The sequence below is a fragment of the Anomaloglossus baeobatrachus genome, chromosome 6 (genome assembly GCF_048569485.1).
Source record: "Anomaloglossus baeobatrachus isolate aAnoBae1 chromosome 6, aAnoBae1.hap1, whole genome shotgun sequence".
Lineage (NCBI taxonomy): Eukaryota > Metazoa > Chordata > Amphibia > Anura > Aromobatidae > Anomaloglossus > Anomaloglossus baeobatrachus.
The window spans coordinates 535,920,462-535,937,394 of NC_134358.1; the positions used below are offsets into that span (position 1 = coordinate 535,920,462).

The 16,933-nt window shown below is 46.2% G+C and overlaps 1 protein-coding gene across 1 annotated transcript in view; it reads right to left on the reverse strand.

Moving 5' to 3' along the window:
- Nucleotides 1-16,933, reverse strand: part of MALRD1 (MAM and LDL receptor class A domain containing 1) — a 746,310-nt gene that overhangs the window by 113,878 nt on the left and 615,499 nt on the right. Inside the window, exons 34-35 of the mRNA XM_075315583.1 lie at nt 14,005-14,274; nt 1,730-1,852 (exon numbers count right to left, since the gene is read on the reverse strand). Of these exons, the coding sequence (XP_075171698.1) occupies nt 1,730-1,852; nt 14,005-14,274 (393 nt within the window). The remainder of the gene's footprint in view (nt 1-1,729; nt 1,853-14,004; nt 14,275-16,933) is intronic.

Below are 16,933 nucleotides of genomic sequence, written 5' to 3' on the forward strand. Positions count from 1 at the left end.
TAACTAGTGTTGAGCGAGCACTACCATGCTCGGGTGCTCGGTACTCGTAACTTGTAATGAGCGAGCACTACCATGCTTGGGTACTCGGTACTCGTAACTAGTGATGAGCGAGCACTACCATATTTTGGTGCTCAGTACTCGTAACTAGTGATGAGTGAGCACTACCATGCTCAGTACTCAGTACTCGTAACTAGTGATGAGCGAGAACTACCATGTTCGGGTGCTCTGTACTCGTATCTAGAGATGTATCGTATCTACCACACCGAGTGCTCGATATTCGTAACTAGTGTTGAGCGAGCACTATCATGCTCGAGTGCTCGGTACTCATAACGAGCAGGTCGGACGCTCGGATGGGTTCATCTCATGTACCGAGTATAATGGATGTCAGTAGGAAACTCAAGCATTTTCCGGAAGATAGAAAAATGCTTTGAGTTACCCATTGTCCTCTATTATATTCGGTACACGAGTCAAGTCCGTCCGAGCATCCGACTTGCTCGTTATGAGTACCGAGGACCCGAGCATGGTAGTACTCGCTCATCACTAATGATGGCTATCTTTTGAGACTTGGTGACCATATTAATTAGCCTGAGTTGCCGCTGAAGAGAGTGACAAGCAATCTAATTTGCTTCTTAGGGTATCTTGTGAAAATCTCTCTGGACTCCTGGAGGTATCTATGTTTGGGTTTTAGGCATTACTACAGTTGTGCTACTTTACACTATCAAAAACTTTATAAATAAGCTGGCTTTGTAGAAGGACAACCTGAAGTTCAGAATCTATAGCGATGGCTTGGCTGGGCATCGATCAGCACATTTTCACCTATGGAGGTAGAAGTATGGCTTTTTTGTAATGATCTGATGTGCCACTCATGAAAATTTAGTGTAGATGTAATATGCTAATTAGATTTGAAGTGCACTGGAGGTGTTTCAATGTACTTAAAAGAAGCAGTCTAAGTGCCTTGACACCCCCAGTGCACTTCTAGTCAGATATGTCTTCTACACTAGATTTCTCATTACATTGGATTTCTACAGTAAAGGGCACTTTACACGCAGCGATATCGCTATCGATATCGCTAGCGAGCGTACTCGCCCCCGTCGGTTGTGCGTCACGGGCAGATCGCTGCCCGTGGCGCACAACATCGCTAACAATTGTCACACTACTTACCTGCCTAGCGACGATGCTGTGATTGGCGAACCGCCTCCTTTCTAAGGGGGCGGTTCGTGCGGCATCACAGCGGCATCACTAAGCGGGCGCCCAATAGAAACGGAGGGGCGGAGATGAGCGGGACGAATATCCCGCCCACTTCCTTCCTTCCTCATTGCCGACGGCAGCAGGTAAGGTGAAGTTCCTCGTTCTTGCGGTGTCACAGGTAGCAATGTGTGCTGCCGCAGGAACGACAAACAACATTGTACCTGCAGCAGCAACGATAATCGGGAATGGAACGACGTGTCAACGATCACCGATTAGGTAAGTAATTTTGATCGTTAACAGTCGTTCGTGCGTTTCACACGCAACGACGTCGCTAAAGAGGCCGGATGTGCGTCACGAATTCCGTGACCCCAACAACATCTCGTTAGCAATGTCGTTGCGTGTAAAGCGGCCTTAAATGGATTATTTATATAAGGAGACAGGCAACTATACAGCCAAACCACAAATTCCATTTTGCAGACAGGTTCCCTTTAAAGGAATTTATTTGTATTTTATACTGTGTATTGTAATTTAACCTTAATACCTGAACAGCCGGACTCGTCAATAAGGTCACTGCAATCTGCTGATCCATCACATCGCTTTTCAATAGTTATCCAGGTGTTTGAGGGAACGCACATCACAGAACCATTGACAATCATCAGTGTAGCTAAAACAAAACAGACAGAACTATTACTTGACTGAAAAAAACATCTTGTTCTGGAATTTATCATTAAATATCCAAGTACAACTTGTATTAAAAGGAATGTCAGCAGGATTTCACCCTTGAAACAATTGAATGTGCACATTAAGAAACTAACCCTACAGTAAGAATAAATGTTTGTGTAGCACCCAGGGATATGGGGTACTCGGTCCCGGGCGGTGTCTCTACGGGCGATGTCACGATGGTGGCCATTACCCAGTTCCGTGCCCTGGGCCTTTTTTGTAATGGGGGATATTTACAGGGGATTGTTGAATAAAGTTTATACGTGACGCCACTTGCGGTGTTGCGGCTAAGAGTAGGAAGCCGCCGCTGCAAAATGTCTCTACTGGGGCCGGTGGTATTGGCAGCTAGAATGGTAGTCCCTCCGCAAGTAGGATATTGCCCCAGCGGGTGTATGGTGCAGTGAGCATTGGAAGAAGGAGTCCAGACACGTATTCAGTGCAACTGGTTTACTCACTGTTGTTGTTAACTGGTTGCCCGAGGCCGGCTGGCTTCGCCTTCAGGTCTCCTTCGTCCCAGTGCCAGTCTGGTTCTCTGGTACCTTCTTCCCCTGCGCCTGTGCCTGGTAAGTGGATCCCCGTGGTATAGAACAACTGGGGGTCCCCAATCTGTGGTTTGTCAACCTCTGTCTGCCTGACGGTAGTGTGAACCCTGTGGGGATGGAGTCTCTGGTCTTGTCCTCGGGTTCTCCCATTGCTACTGAGTCTTCAGATTCTTTAGGGTCAGCAAGGTCCTTGATAGTCCCCTTTGCTGTGCAGGTGTTAACAGGTTGGCTTGGACCTCTTTCCTGTCCTGGGGTCCTGTACCTTGTCTGTGCGTAGTTCCGGGAGTACTCAACCGGCAACTACCTCTCCTGGGTACTAGGTCACCGTAAACCTGAGTCAGGACGTCATTTCACTTTCACCTTCACACTCCCACAGTCAACTCTGTACTCACTCTGTTTTCAACTGACTACCGACTTCCTGTGTTCTCACTGTCCACGGTGTGCCCCTCCCACCTGGTCAACTAGTGGACTGGAGTGGCTCTAACTCTAGGCAGCCATTCATTGGGCCCACACTAGCTGGGTACCATTTTATGGGGAATTGTTGGGGAAAACTGGGATTACCTGGGTTCTTGGTGTTGCCGGCACTGGGGTTCTGGGTCCCTAAGGGGGTAGGCCCTGCATCCTGGTGGGTATGCAGAACCTTGTAGCACCCTGAGGACTCAGGGGCGCTACATTTGAATTAAAGGACATTCATAGCTGCCCTAAACTAATAGTTTGCAGAATTTTACGCATAGTAATGAAATAGTGAAATAGTCTACAGAAATCCTAAAAAGAAATGGAATCTGTCAGCAGGATTTCACACCCCAACTATTTTTTTTCAAAAGTAGCTGTTTCAAAAACAGCAATTCCTTTACATGGCCAGTTCACTCCTCCATTAATGAGAAATCAACATTTTCATTTATTTGCAAATGAGGCAGAAGGTCTATTGGTAGATCTTAAGCCTCTGTCACTCAAGCTCTATTTTTCACACAATGCCGCCTCCTGCTTTACTGACGTCTCTGTGATGTGTGACTGGGTGGGAAATAGAGCTGGAGTGACAAAGACATTAGATCTACATCCACATTTTCATATCAATTCAAAGGCTGATTTCTCAGTCTGGGTCTGTGAAAAACACAGTACAGCACATGGATGACATCAGTGTTAATGACACTTGTTGCACTTTTTCTGTGTATGTGAAAAATGTTGATGTCTGAATAAAGTCAAAGGCTCCGTATAAAATGAGGGACCTGTGCAGTCGTATAAAATGCATTGTCTGCTCCGGTTGAAGGAAAGCCATAGATCACCCTGGTGAACATCAAAATCGTAAAGGAAACTATTACAAATTAAAATTAAATTTTATCTGCATGCGGTATATAAGACTGGAGGAATGGAAAATATTCCATATAACATATTGAACCAAATATCTGCTCATTCTGGGTTTAGTTGGTCAGTCCTATTCATTCATACAAGGATGTTAATATCAACAAGGATTCAGATCGATCCGGACAATCCGTATATTATTTTTACATGTATTTTGTGTTTTTAATTTACATGCAGCCATGTTGTATTTTAGAAGACGTTGTCCAAGCAATGGACAACCTATTAGAGCAACATTATGTAGATATTATGTATGTTACTATTGTCACAGCAGGGGAGAGAGGCTATACCAACTGTATAGGACAACACACAAGGAGCAGGAAGGAATGCCTTATAGATAGGGAAGGGGGAAGTGGTGACCCCTGACAATAACCTGCAGCTCACCCTCACTGCCCTCACCAACTCTATACAGGTGCCGCACCTGTCACCGAGCTGGATACCTGGGTCCCTGTCTTCCACTGGCAAATCGGCCCTAAGTAGGGATGGTTGGTATTAGCGCTAGTCAACATCACTAACTCTATAGGAAGACACAAGGGGACAACAATACAGGGGAAACACAACTGCAATCACCAGAGCCCTGGTAGATAGCAAACGACAAACACTTATCTGGCGTATAGGCAGCCACCACAGTAGTCTCTAGAGCAACCGGAGATGACCTCTCCAGAGCTCAGCAAAGAACAAACTATAAACCACATCCAAACCACCCCACGGTGAGGTTACTAAAGGAAGTCAGAGAATAGCAACTGAGAGAAACTGACAATTCTCCAGGGTCATAGAGTCTGCCTGCTGCAGAAACAGGGAACTGTGAGATAACAAAACGTGCTGCCAATCTCTGTGATCTTCAAGCACTCGCTGCCACTGGATTTTCATCTGGCCGTGATACCACCATGACAGGCCATGAAACATCCATGACAATTATCTATTTTATTGAATTTTTACTACATTAGTTGATTTTTGCTTAGTCAACTCTGCTACATAACCTTCAATACAAACTCAGCTCTGCTACACTGAGTAAATTTTGCTACATCACTATACCAGCTTTGCTACATTGAGCCTCTTTTGCACACTCAGCTCTGCTACATTGGTTTATTGTGGTCAACTCTGCTACATTACTTTTTCAGTTTCGTTACCATTGTGCCAGGTCAGCTATTGTAGCTGGCACTCTTTAAGCTTGGATTGTCTGCCATTGCCTAGCCGCATCAGTACCACCTGTCTGTGCTGCATTAGTGCCACCTGTCCATTCTACATCACTGCCACCCTTCCATGCTGCATCAGTGCTACCTGTCCGTGCTGCATCAGCGACACCTTTCCGTGCTGGACACCTTTCCGTGCTGCATCAGCGCCACATGTCCGTGCTGCATCAGCGCTACCTTTCCGTGCTGCATTAGCGCCACCTGTCCATGCTGCATCAGCACCACCTGTCTTTACTGCATCAGCGCCACCTGTCTTTGCTGTACCAGCACCACCTGTCCATGCTGCATCAGCACCAGCTTTCCATGCTACATCAGCGCCAACTGTCCGTGCTGCATCAGTGCTACCTTTCCATGCTGCTTCAGTGCCAGCTGTCCGTGATGCATCAGCGCCACCTGTCCGTGCTGTATCAGCACCACCTGTCCGTGATACATTAGAAATGCTTATCTAGTCCAGGAGCTTCAAGGTTTCATCTCTCCAGGAAAGGCAGAATTTATTTGTTGCCATTGTTGGCTAGAAATAAACCTCAATATTGACTGCATAAAAAAAAAAAAAAAAAAAAAGGTACGAACTGGGTCTTAAAATATATCTTTCAGGCGGAATTTATGTCTGCTCTTATTTTCTTGCACATGGATAATTGCAAAAAAATATTTTATGATAGATTTCATAATACCGGATTAATCAGCTACAAGCATTTAGCCAACTGTTCGTACCATAAGGCTTTATAGAAATGCACCCTTGTTAGACATTTAATGTGCTCCATTTAACAGCAGGGTGAACCAACAGCAGTGAGATCTCTAATGTGTGAGAACGAGTGGGAATGTAACGCTCTCCTCTCGCCAGACGCTACACGCAGGGGTGAATGCTGGAAATGGATTTTTAGGCTACAAATTGGGAAGAATAGTGCCTCTAAAAGAAAGATGGGAGAATTTCCTAAACCGTTAAAGTTAGGTGTTTTGAAAGTTATTGCCAATAATAATTGTTGTAAAGGATTCACAAAGAGTTCAGTTAATGGTGGTAAAAGTGGCATCATGCCCAAGAAGCAATAACGGCAAAGGAGCCTTACCCTTGAGATGAGAATTTTCAGGAAATATTACTCCCTGACTCATGTTCTTTTGTAATGTCCTACAATGTTCTGTTACTACATTTCTAACCCCCCTTCAGATAATAGGTGTAACACTCACCACTGGTAATGGTAAGGCGACAAGCTGGAGTTGACCCATGGGACCACAGGGGACACCCGGGATTACCATTTAGTGGTAGGGCCTTGACTAAGACACCAGGTGCCACTCCCAGGGCAGTGAGCGGGACTGTGGCAGCCGGGGCAGAGGCGGACTCAGGTGAGGACAGAGAGAGTCTGAAGTGTAACCAGGGACCACCGAGACAGCTGAGGTAGAAAGCAAGGACAAACAGGTAGCAGGGATACTGAATAGGAACAGGAATAGGAAAATATACACTGGTACAGACACGGACAGTGGACAAGGTGACCTGACAACTAGCTAGCTAGGAAACAGACCACTAACTAACCATGTTGCTCAGGCACCTCCCCTAGTGGGAGAGTGCCCTAAGTCCCAGTGCCTTTCAGCGATAGTGTTTTGAAACAACACAAAAAAACAGAGAATAAAAGCAAATTGGAGATAATTTCGTGCAAAACTCCAAAAATGGGCCGGATACAATTGTTGGGACCCTCAATGTAATATTTGGTTGCACACTCTTTGGAATACATAGCCGCAATCAATCAGCTCCTATAACCATCCACAAGCTTCTTACACCTCTCACCTGGAATTTTGGACTCTTCTTTATCAAACTGCTCCAGGTCTCTTATATTTGAAGGCGCCTTCTCTCAACAGCAATTTTAAGATCTCTTCACAGGTGTCAATTGGATTTAGATCTGGACTCATTGCTGCCACTTCCATCCATTTCTGGGTGGGGGCTTCTAGAAGTTTGGGGTCATTGTCCTGCTGGAAGAACCGTGACCTAGGATGCCAGCCCAACTTTCTGACACTGTGCACTACATTGCTACCCAAAATCCTTTGGTAAGCTTCAAATTTCATGATAGCTTACACAAAATCAAGGTACCCAGTGCCAGAGGCAGCAAAACAACCGCAAAACATCCTTGAGACTCCAACACATTTGACTGTAGGTACTGTGTTATTTTCTTTGTAGGCCTCATTCCATTTTTGGCAAACAGTAGACTGATATGCTTTACCAAAAAGCCCTATTTTGGTCTCATCTGTCCAGAAAACGCTTTCCCAGATGGATTTTGGCTTACTGAGGCTTGTTTTTTTCATGTCTCTGTGTCAGCATTGGGGTCCTCCTGGGTCTCCTGCCATTCTTCATTCAAATATCGATGGATAGTTCACATTGACACAGATGTACGCTAAGCTTGGAGGACAACTTGAATTTCTTTGGAACTTGATTAGACTTGTTTATTCACCAGCTGCAGTATCCTGTGTTGCAACCTTTCATCAATTTTTCTCTGACGTTCACGTATAGGGAGATTAGCTACAGTGCCATAGATTGTAAACATCTTCATTAAGTTGTACACCGTGGACAAAGGAACATCAAGATCTCTGGAGATGGACTTGTAATCTTGAGATTGTTTATATTTTTCAACAATTTTGGATCCCAAGTCCTCAGAGTCAGACAATTGTCTTCCTGTTGGTTTTCCAGACACATAATGCAAATATTGAGTCAACCTCTCCCCTTTTTATTTGGGTTTCAGGTGTGATTTTCATATTGTCCACATCTGTTACTTACCACAGGTGAATTTGAACGAGCATCACATGATTGCAATGTTGTTTACCCACAATTTTAGAAAGGTGGCAACAATTCTTTCCAGCCCATTTTGGGGAGTTTGTGTGAAATTATGTCCAACTTGCCTTTTTTTCTCTCATTTTTTTGTGGTGTTCCAATACACATAGGGAAATAAATATGTGTAATTGCAATCATTTTATGGGAGATATACTTCACTTTCTTGAACAATTTCAAGAGTGCCAACATTTTCGGCCATGACTGTATGTGTCCCTGCTATTTACAGTGTAATGGCCTTGTCTGACCATACAGGGACATGGTCAGGGGTGGACACAAAAAAAGAGTATACAAACCGGACAGCAGGGGACAATAGTTGATTATTTTTGTGAGGTAGAACATTTCCCTGACTTTTTTAAAAAAAGTTTTACCTTGAAGAAAGAATTATTTGCGATCCCATGCTGTCATGTCTTTATATTCTCTTTTGCATCCTCTCCTGCCCAGGTGTTGGGGTATGATCAGACCATGTCCCTGTACGGTCAGACACGTCATTACACAGTACACAGCAGGGACACATATATAAGATTAGCTCAGCACAGGAACATTTTTTTAAAACACATCCAATTGTGGAAATTATTATTATTATTCCTAGATCTATTGATTAAAATGAACTTTGCTCCTGGGAAAATCCATTTAATAAATCATCCGATTAAAGGGGGCTTTACATGCAACGACATATCTAACGATATGTCGTTGGGGTAACGGAATTCGTGATGCACATCCGGTGTCGTTACCGACTTGGTTGCGTGTAACAGCTCCGAGCGAATGTTAACGATCAAAAATACTCACCTAATCGTTGATCATTGACACGTCGTTCATTTTCAAAATCTCATTGGTCATTGTAGACGCAGGTTGTTCAGCGTTCCTGAGGCAGCACACATCGCTACGTGTGACACCCCGGGAACGACGAACAACAGCTTACCTGCGTTCTCCGGCAACGAGGTGGGCGTGTCGTTAATGCGGCTGGTCACCGCCCCTCCGCTTCTATTGGTCGTCCACTGTGTGACGTCGCTGTGATGGCGCACAAACCTCCCCCTTAACGAAGAGGTTGTTCGCTGCCCACAGCGACGTCGCTAGGAAGGTAAGTACGTGTGACGGTGGTTAGCGATATTGTGCGCCACAGGCAGCGTTTTGTCGGTGACGCACAAACGACGGGGGCGGGTACTTTCACGAGCGACATCGCTAACGATGTTGCTGCGTGTAAAGTAGCCTTAATTCCACTCCAATATGGAAGGTACCACCGATGGTGACGGGTGACGTATGACCAAAGGGTTATGGTAGATGCCTCATTACTGCTCCGTACATACTAGCCAAGAGTCCTAATTTTATCCGCATGGCCATGAAAATTAGGCTTCCATGTGGTTGGGGCTTAACAAGACCACCTAAAGGGGGCATTCTTTAAAGCCTATTTAGAACATTTTTGTCAATTTTTCCTGGCATTCCTCAGGTTAGTGGTTAAAAGTTATAAATTTTGTATGTAAATGTTGCTCCGTATGTCTGTCCAACTCAGGGGTTGTGCCATCAATATGCCAGTGTGCATGAGCCCTGGAAGTTGCTATTCATTACTAGATTGATATTTGTGTTTCTTTTTCCTATTCTTGATGTAAAGTAGTTGAATAGAAGCCCCGATGTAACCTTCAGAAACACTTACATCAAAATCCAACTCTAAACCCTTGGATAAATTTCAGATCTCGGAGTCTCGTTAGAAACTTTATAGAGTTATTTTTCCATCAGATTTCTAAGTCTTGTTTATTTTACTTCTTTGTCCGTCTTTCAGGCCTCATATTTTATCTCGGTAAAACAGATTTTTTTTTCCCAGCTATGTCATCACCTACAAAGATTATTTTATCAGGAAAGTGTATATGCAACTACAAAGTGAAGGCAGCGTTTGTCGCTCTGTGATTAAATTTCAAAGTAAAGGAAATCATTAGAAGGAAACTTTTCTCGTCCTCTCAGCGAACGTGTTGGAACAATTGCTTCTATTCTATTAGTTTTAGAGAAAAAGGGGAAAAAAGGCTTTGTTAGTGAGAACCCATAAAAGATGTTCTCCTAACCTTATCCCTACCTAACCTTGGAATAACGACGTCTTCCGCGATTTCATTAACAGCACTGCTTTTCCAAGTTTTCCATGTAATTGGTCATCTTTGTACCCGAATAATGCCAAATATTAAAAGTGTCAGTCGTACTGAGACACAAAATCTTCCAAACGGAAAACAAAATTCCTTTAGTATGGCATCTGAAAGTTTTCCGGCAAAAGCTGCGTTGCGGTCGCTACTAATGCAAGATGCAATTTTTGGGGAAAATCATTTAGGTGCGCTAACACAATGACGTCAGATTGGTAAGTGTGCTCTCAGTGTATGGTCCGTTGCACATGTAACGGGGGCAGGGGGCGCCTCAGGGGGTGTAGTCGAGTCCCCTCGCCTTGTGGGCCGCAGGCTGAACCCCGGCCCGGCCGTCACTTGCAAAGCAGGTGTGTTGTTGGGGCAGAGTGTGGATGCATGGGGCCCATTCATGACAGCGTTCTTTCTGTGCTCTCCAGCTCCTTCTTCACTTTCAGGAAAGAGACAATTGCAGGCAGCGGGTAAACCAAACACCGTTTTATTAAACAAAGCTTCCATCTTTTTGTTTGCAGCAGGCTTACTTTAGTACGTTACAAGTCCTTTTCTACGAAAACGGTTTCCTTTTTCTCTACGGGCACTTTCCTTTGCCTGCAGGGGCCAATTGTTATCCCCCTAGCAGTGGTACTCCTATCCCGATTTTAGTCCAGCCCTTTCCCAGGGATTTGTATTGAACTAGGGGACGGCTCCAGTACTCACTACCGGCTCCGGATTAGCTCCAACTTCTCCGCTCCACTGCCACAGCACCCACTCCTGCACTCTGCCCCGGCACTTCTCCTCAGCTCTCTCCTGTTACATTCCCAGCACACTGCCCTGCATTCAGAGCCCAACCCCCCTTCTCTTCCCTCCTAGGCTGCCCTGCCCCTTCCTTCCCTGTCACTGTTACCAGGGGAACCACTCACTACACTGGCACCTAGGGGGGGAGAACAGTACATAACACACAACATTGTACAATGTGCCACCATACTCCTGTGGCGTCTTCAGGGGGGGAAAAACGTCTTCTCCACACTAGGGGTCCGTCCACCCCTTACATTCCTCCCGTCTTTAACCTCAGCCTCCTGGCGAGGTTCCGCACCTGCAAGACAACGCATATGGAAAACACACACACGTTTCTTCAGCAGTATTCTTTTTCTTTCTTATCAATAAAAAAAAAACATTTTAAAACTAACGTATCAAAGCACACCAGATTGGCACACAAGTCCGGTGCCCGGAGTCCCTCCAGGGGAGCTCCCGGTCTTGGCTGATCTTCTGCCCGGAGGCTCTCCTCAAGCGCTCCCGGTCTTAGATGAGCCGCGACCAACAGAAACAAAAGGGTTCTTTACTTAACAGTCGCGGGAGAAGTCCATGCATAGTCCCTGCATTCTTCTATTCCCGGGTTCAGTTCTTTTAACGTTGCTTTAACCATAAACAGTCACCGGCTTCCAACAGTACCGGCTTTCGACAACAAACAGATCTTTTTCTTCCGGATTATTAACCCTCACGCTGGGTGGTATGCACGCAGCCATTCAGCCCGCTGGGCCCTCACATGGTCGGAGAGGGACTGTCCAGGTAAGCGAGGTAGTCTACGAAACGGCTCATAACCCGGTGGCTCCGGTACTTCCTTCTCCGGTACAGGCCCTTCAGCCTCCTGCGGGGGTGAGAGGGTAGCTGGACGGGACCGCAGTGGGCTGCCGACAACAACTACCGGGTGCGACACCATACTCTGATGTATCACCAGTAATGCCAATGCTTCTCTTGGCTTGTCTCCAGCCGTAGGTTCGGCGGCCGCTTTTGGCGCGACCGTCGGGGTACTCTTCAGCCCACAGGCTTCAGCGAGCGCTTGCTTATGCTGAGCGCGCCACGCTCTGTTCTCCATTCTGCTTGGTCCAGGTATTGGAGTTTGCTTCTTCTTCCACTGCCGGGGTTGCAATCGCGCCGGGGAAGGTGGAGGCGGTTCTTCTTTTCCCGCTTCTGCCCATACTCCGCCCCCGGCCTCACCCACCAGGTTGGCACAGTGTTTGCGATGCCTCTTCTTTCTTGCGGCGCCGCCCACGTCTCTAGACCTCTGCAGTATCTCGGGGCAAGCACCTCCCCTCTTTGGGCGGTGCACTCCGAGCTTCTTCCTTACAGGCCAGCCCAGCGCTTTTCGTTTGGCGCCCACTTTTCGCGCCTTCACTAAATCCATGAGGACGGCCGCCATCTTGCCACCATCTTGTGGCCTGTTCAGTACATCAGGCACCACTTGGTCTCTGCTCGGGGTTTCTCTTCTGCGGGCTTGATCCTGCCGACTACGCCAAAATGTAACGGGGGCAGGGGGCGCCTCAGGGGGTGTAGTCGAGTCCCCTCGCCTTGTGGGCCGCAGGCTGAACCCCGGCCCGGCCGTCACTTGCAAAGCAGGTGTGTTGTTGGGGCAGAGTGTGGATGCATGGGGCCCATTCATGACAGCGTTCTTTCTGTGCTCTCCAGCTCCTTCTTCACTTTCAGGAAAGAGACAATTGCAGGCAGCGGGTAAACCAAACACCGTTTTATTAAACAAAGCTTCCATCTTTTTGTTTGCAGCAGGCTTACTTTAGTACGTTACAAGTTACAAATCCTTTTCTACGAAAACGGTTTCCTTTTCCTCTACGGGCACTTTCCTTTGCCTGCAGGGGCCAATTGTTATCCCCCTAGCAGTGGTACTCCTATCCCGATTTTAGTCCAGCCCTTTCCCAGGGATTTGTATTGAACTAGGGGACGGCTCCAGTACTCACTACCGGCTCCGGATTAGCTCCAACTTCTCCGCTCCACTGCCACAGCACCCACTCCTGCACTCTGCCCCGGCACTTCTCCTCAGCTCTCTCCTGTTACATTCCCAGCACACTGCCCTGCATTCAGAGCCCAACCCCCCTTCTCTTCCCTCCTAGGCTGCCCTGCCCCTTCCTTCCCTGTCACTGTTACCAGGGGAACCACTCACTACACTGGCACCTAGGGGGGGAGAACAGTACATAACACACAACATTGTACAATGTGCCACCATACTCCTGTGGCGTCTTCAGGGGGGGAAAAACGTCTTCTCCACACTAGGGGTCCGTCCACCCCTTACACACACATGGACCGAAGTTCATTTGAACATATATATATACTACACATTAGTCCTTATACTAAGATTATGTAATCTTCTGATTGCTGGGGGTCCCATCACTCACAATATTTGCCCACTCTTACAGGAGTTCAGGAGGTCTCTCCATTATTCAGAAATCATCTGGACAGTTTGAGAGAACTGGCAAACATAATGGACATCAAAATGTAATGATTTTAACTAGTGATGAGTGGGCACTACCATGCTCGGGTGCTCAGTACTCATAACTAGTGATGAGCGAGCACTACCATGCTCGGGTGCTCGTAACTAGTGATGAGTGGGCACTACCATGCTCGGGTGCTCAGTACTCATAACTAGTGATGAGCGAGCACTACCATGCTCGGGTGCTCGTAACTAGTGATGAGTGGGCACTACCATGCTCGGGTGCTCAGTACTCATAACTAGTGATGAGCGAGCACTACCATGCTCAGGTGCTCGTAACTAGTGATGAGCAAGCACTACCATGCTCCGTACTCATAACTAGTGATGAGCAAGCACTACCATGCTTTGGTGCTCGGTACTCATAACTTGTGATGATAACTAGTTAACTCATAACTAGTGATGCTTGCATGCTTTGTGCTCAGAACTAGTGATGAGCGAGCACTACCATGCTCGAGTGCTCGGTACTCATAACTAGTGATGATCGAGCACTACCATGCTCGCGTGCTTGGTACTTGTAATGAGCATTTGGACACTCTGATCAGTGCGATTCGAATACCAAGTATAATGGAGGTCGATGGGGAACTCGCGCATTTTTCCGGAACCTCTTCCTATTGACTTCCATTATACTACGGTACTTAAGTTGAGCCCATACAAGGGTCCAACTGCTCTTACGAGTACCAAGCATCCAAGCATAGTAGTGCGCGCTCATCACTATTTGTGACAAATGACAAACATATTTAGCTCTGCTATATCTGTATAATCAGGGATTCTTGAAATAAATTAACATTTTGGTTCATATAGAGAAGTGCAAACTACTCACTGCAGGTTTTCTCATCCTCCCCAAACAGACAATCTATCACGCCATCGCACCGCATTATCAATGGGATGCATTTATTAGAGCAGCGGTACTTGGTAGCGCCGCAGTGTGTTTCAGGACTAGCGGCAGGAGATGAAGTAGAGCAGAGGGTTTCATCTGTACCATCCGTGCATTCTTCTGTCCCATTACATCTTGCTGATAACGGGACACATTCCTTTATATATGTACAGGTGAACAAATTCTGGGGGCAGGAAGGTTGGGGTAGTGATGGTCCTAAGAAAAAGAAAAAGCAGGTGAAAATATTACCAGGACCAACAGTAAAAATAAAAGAATGTGAATATATAAAAAGAGACACTCATATATCTTATTTACTATGTTATATTTGTTGCTTCATGATTATGAGGGAGACAATCTTGTCTGAGATGCTCCAACCACAGTTTAAAATGTTTGCCTGAGGCTATGTGCCCACGGGACTCTGTATCTGTGGATTTTTCTGCATCAAAATCCGCAGCTTTCCCCCGGAATCCGCACCTTTTCATAGGTGCGGATTTTGTGCGGATTTGACGTGGATTTGATGCGGATTTTGTTACGGGTTTTGTGATTTTTTTTAATTCAATTGAATAGGCAAAATCCGCATGAAAATCTGCAACAATAATTGACATGCTGCAGATTTTTCCGCAGGAAAATCCGCACGATTTCCGCTGCGGAAAAATCCGCAGCGTTGGCACAGCATTTCCCAAATGCCATAGAAATGGCTGGGGAGTAGCTGTGCTGCAGATTTCTGGAAAATCCACGGCTTTTCCGCGAGAAATCCGCGGCAAAATCCGCGCATTTTCTGCAGTGTGGGCACATTGCTATATCCAGATGCCTGCAGTAAGGCTATGTCAGGAAACAATTCATTGAATTCTTGTCACTATGACTACGGGATAGCGGGGAACTGGGGCTTCTAAGCTGACCCTCAAGCTAGGGGCTCCCTATGCTATCCCTAACCTTAGGGATACGCCTAATGGTGCAGAGCCCTGTGCCTCCTTCCTGGTCCTTCTACTAACCGGTCCTGATCTTTTTACCTCTCCCCAGGGAGGGATGGGACACGAGTGTGTTGAAAACCACAGAAATAGACAGACAAAGGAAAACCAAAAGTCTGTTACTCAGCACACACACAGAGAGGAATAAGACAATAAGAGATTCAGGAGGAAAAAAAGAGCAGGAAGGAAGCAACAAGACAACAGGGGTAAACGCAACAACTGTTCCAAGCAAAAGCAACACTTTCATCAGAAAGTCTGGGACACCAAAGGCCACAGACCAACACCGGATATCCTATAGCTGGCATGGGTAGAAGATTTCATCCAGCCTTAATAGGAGGGGAGCAGACGTGATTGGCTTCCCCACCACTTGTGATCAAAGGAGCCTACCAAGCAGACTAGCCCAAATGAACTCTTGCTAACCTGCCTATGAATCAGCACACAGCAGGTCGATGCCCGTGTCTGCCTGTGTTGATGCCAGACACCAGAGAAACCATTGGGTGGAGTGTCAGAATCTGCAATGTGAACAGAGCCCGAAGCCACTATGACAGTCGGCGAATTTTGTGCAAAACTCCGTGCGATATATCTATGGATGAACATTGTGGGCATCCTCATCAGGATGTGCCTGGCCCTCAACCACCCTGGATTCAGCAGGACAGTCCTGGATTTGGGGAGCTGTTCTGCTGGCGCCATGTCTTACTGTTCAGTGCCAACTCCAAGTTTTCATAGGCCCTGGGCAAAAGAGTCTCAGTGGGCGCCTTTAACACATACCACGATTCATGATGCACAGATACGGCAGAGAAATATAGGTATAGTACAATGCCAAAGATGTCACTTACTTCTTATATTACATGAGTGATATCTATTGTAAATTTTACAATACCATACAGCAGAGGAGATTTTTGTAAGTGAACTCCATATGTGCCAATTCTTGTGACCTACATCCTAAGTTGCAGCCAACATTTATTCATAGCTGAACTCTGTGTAAAGAAAAAAGGGGTTAAGGGCTCCTTGTTGATCCTGCTGAGATTCTATTTAGTTATAATCTCAGTTGTTGCACCTTAATGCCATTTCCCTCCATTATTTAAACTCACTCCTGGCTCTTCCATATGCCAGTGATAGTTCATTCTATACTGACCTGTGAATGAGTTGTCTCTAGAGAAAGCTGTGTTCTTTCTATCAGATGTGATGGAGTCTCTCTGGAGAAGAACTGGAGTTCTTTTGATGTATCTGTCTCACTTGTTTGACTCTCCTCCCTTTGGATGTCTTTATATTAGTAGTAAGAATAGTGTCTTGCTGGCTTGCTCACTGGTAAGGGCAAGTCGAGGGTCAGCAAGGGCCTATGCACGTGATCGCACATGGGGGGGGAAAGGACCCATCTAAAGATGATAGGGAGTGCACGGATCAGACACAGGTGAGTGTGAGGTGGTGACCCATCTACTTATCACCAAGGCCTTCCTTTACATCTTTCCTACTGTACCCCTGGTGTTGTGCCGCATGCCAGGCAGACCCTTGCCCTGGCATGACAGCTGGACAAACCAGGGGAGGTGTAAAACCAGAAATCCATAAGTTCCAAATCAGGCTAGTGCTTGCCCTAGACCTGACCCTGATTTGTCCCTGCCAGACGGGAATATTTTACCTCAGTATTTGTAACCAAAAGCAGGAGTGAGACAATCAGAGGAAAAGAATAATAGAAACACGGGCATCACTTCTGCATTTTTTTTACCCACTCCTGGTTTTGTGTTACAAATACTGAGGTAAAAAATTCACCAAATACTCAACTTGTGCACATGGCCTTACACATTGAGCATTAGTGAGTTTTTTAATTCAGTATTTTTAAGCCAAAACCAAGGGTGGAACAGTCAAAGGAAAAGTATAAAGGGGGCTTTCCACGTCACGATATCAGTGCC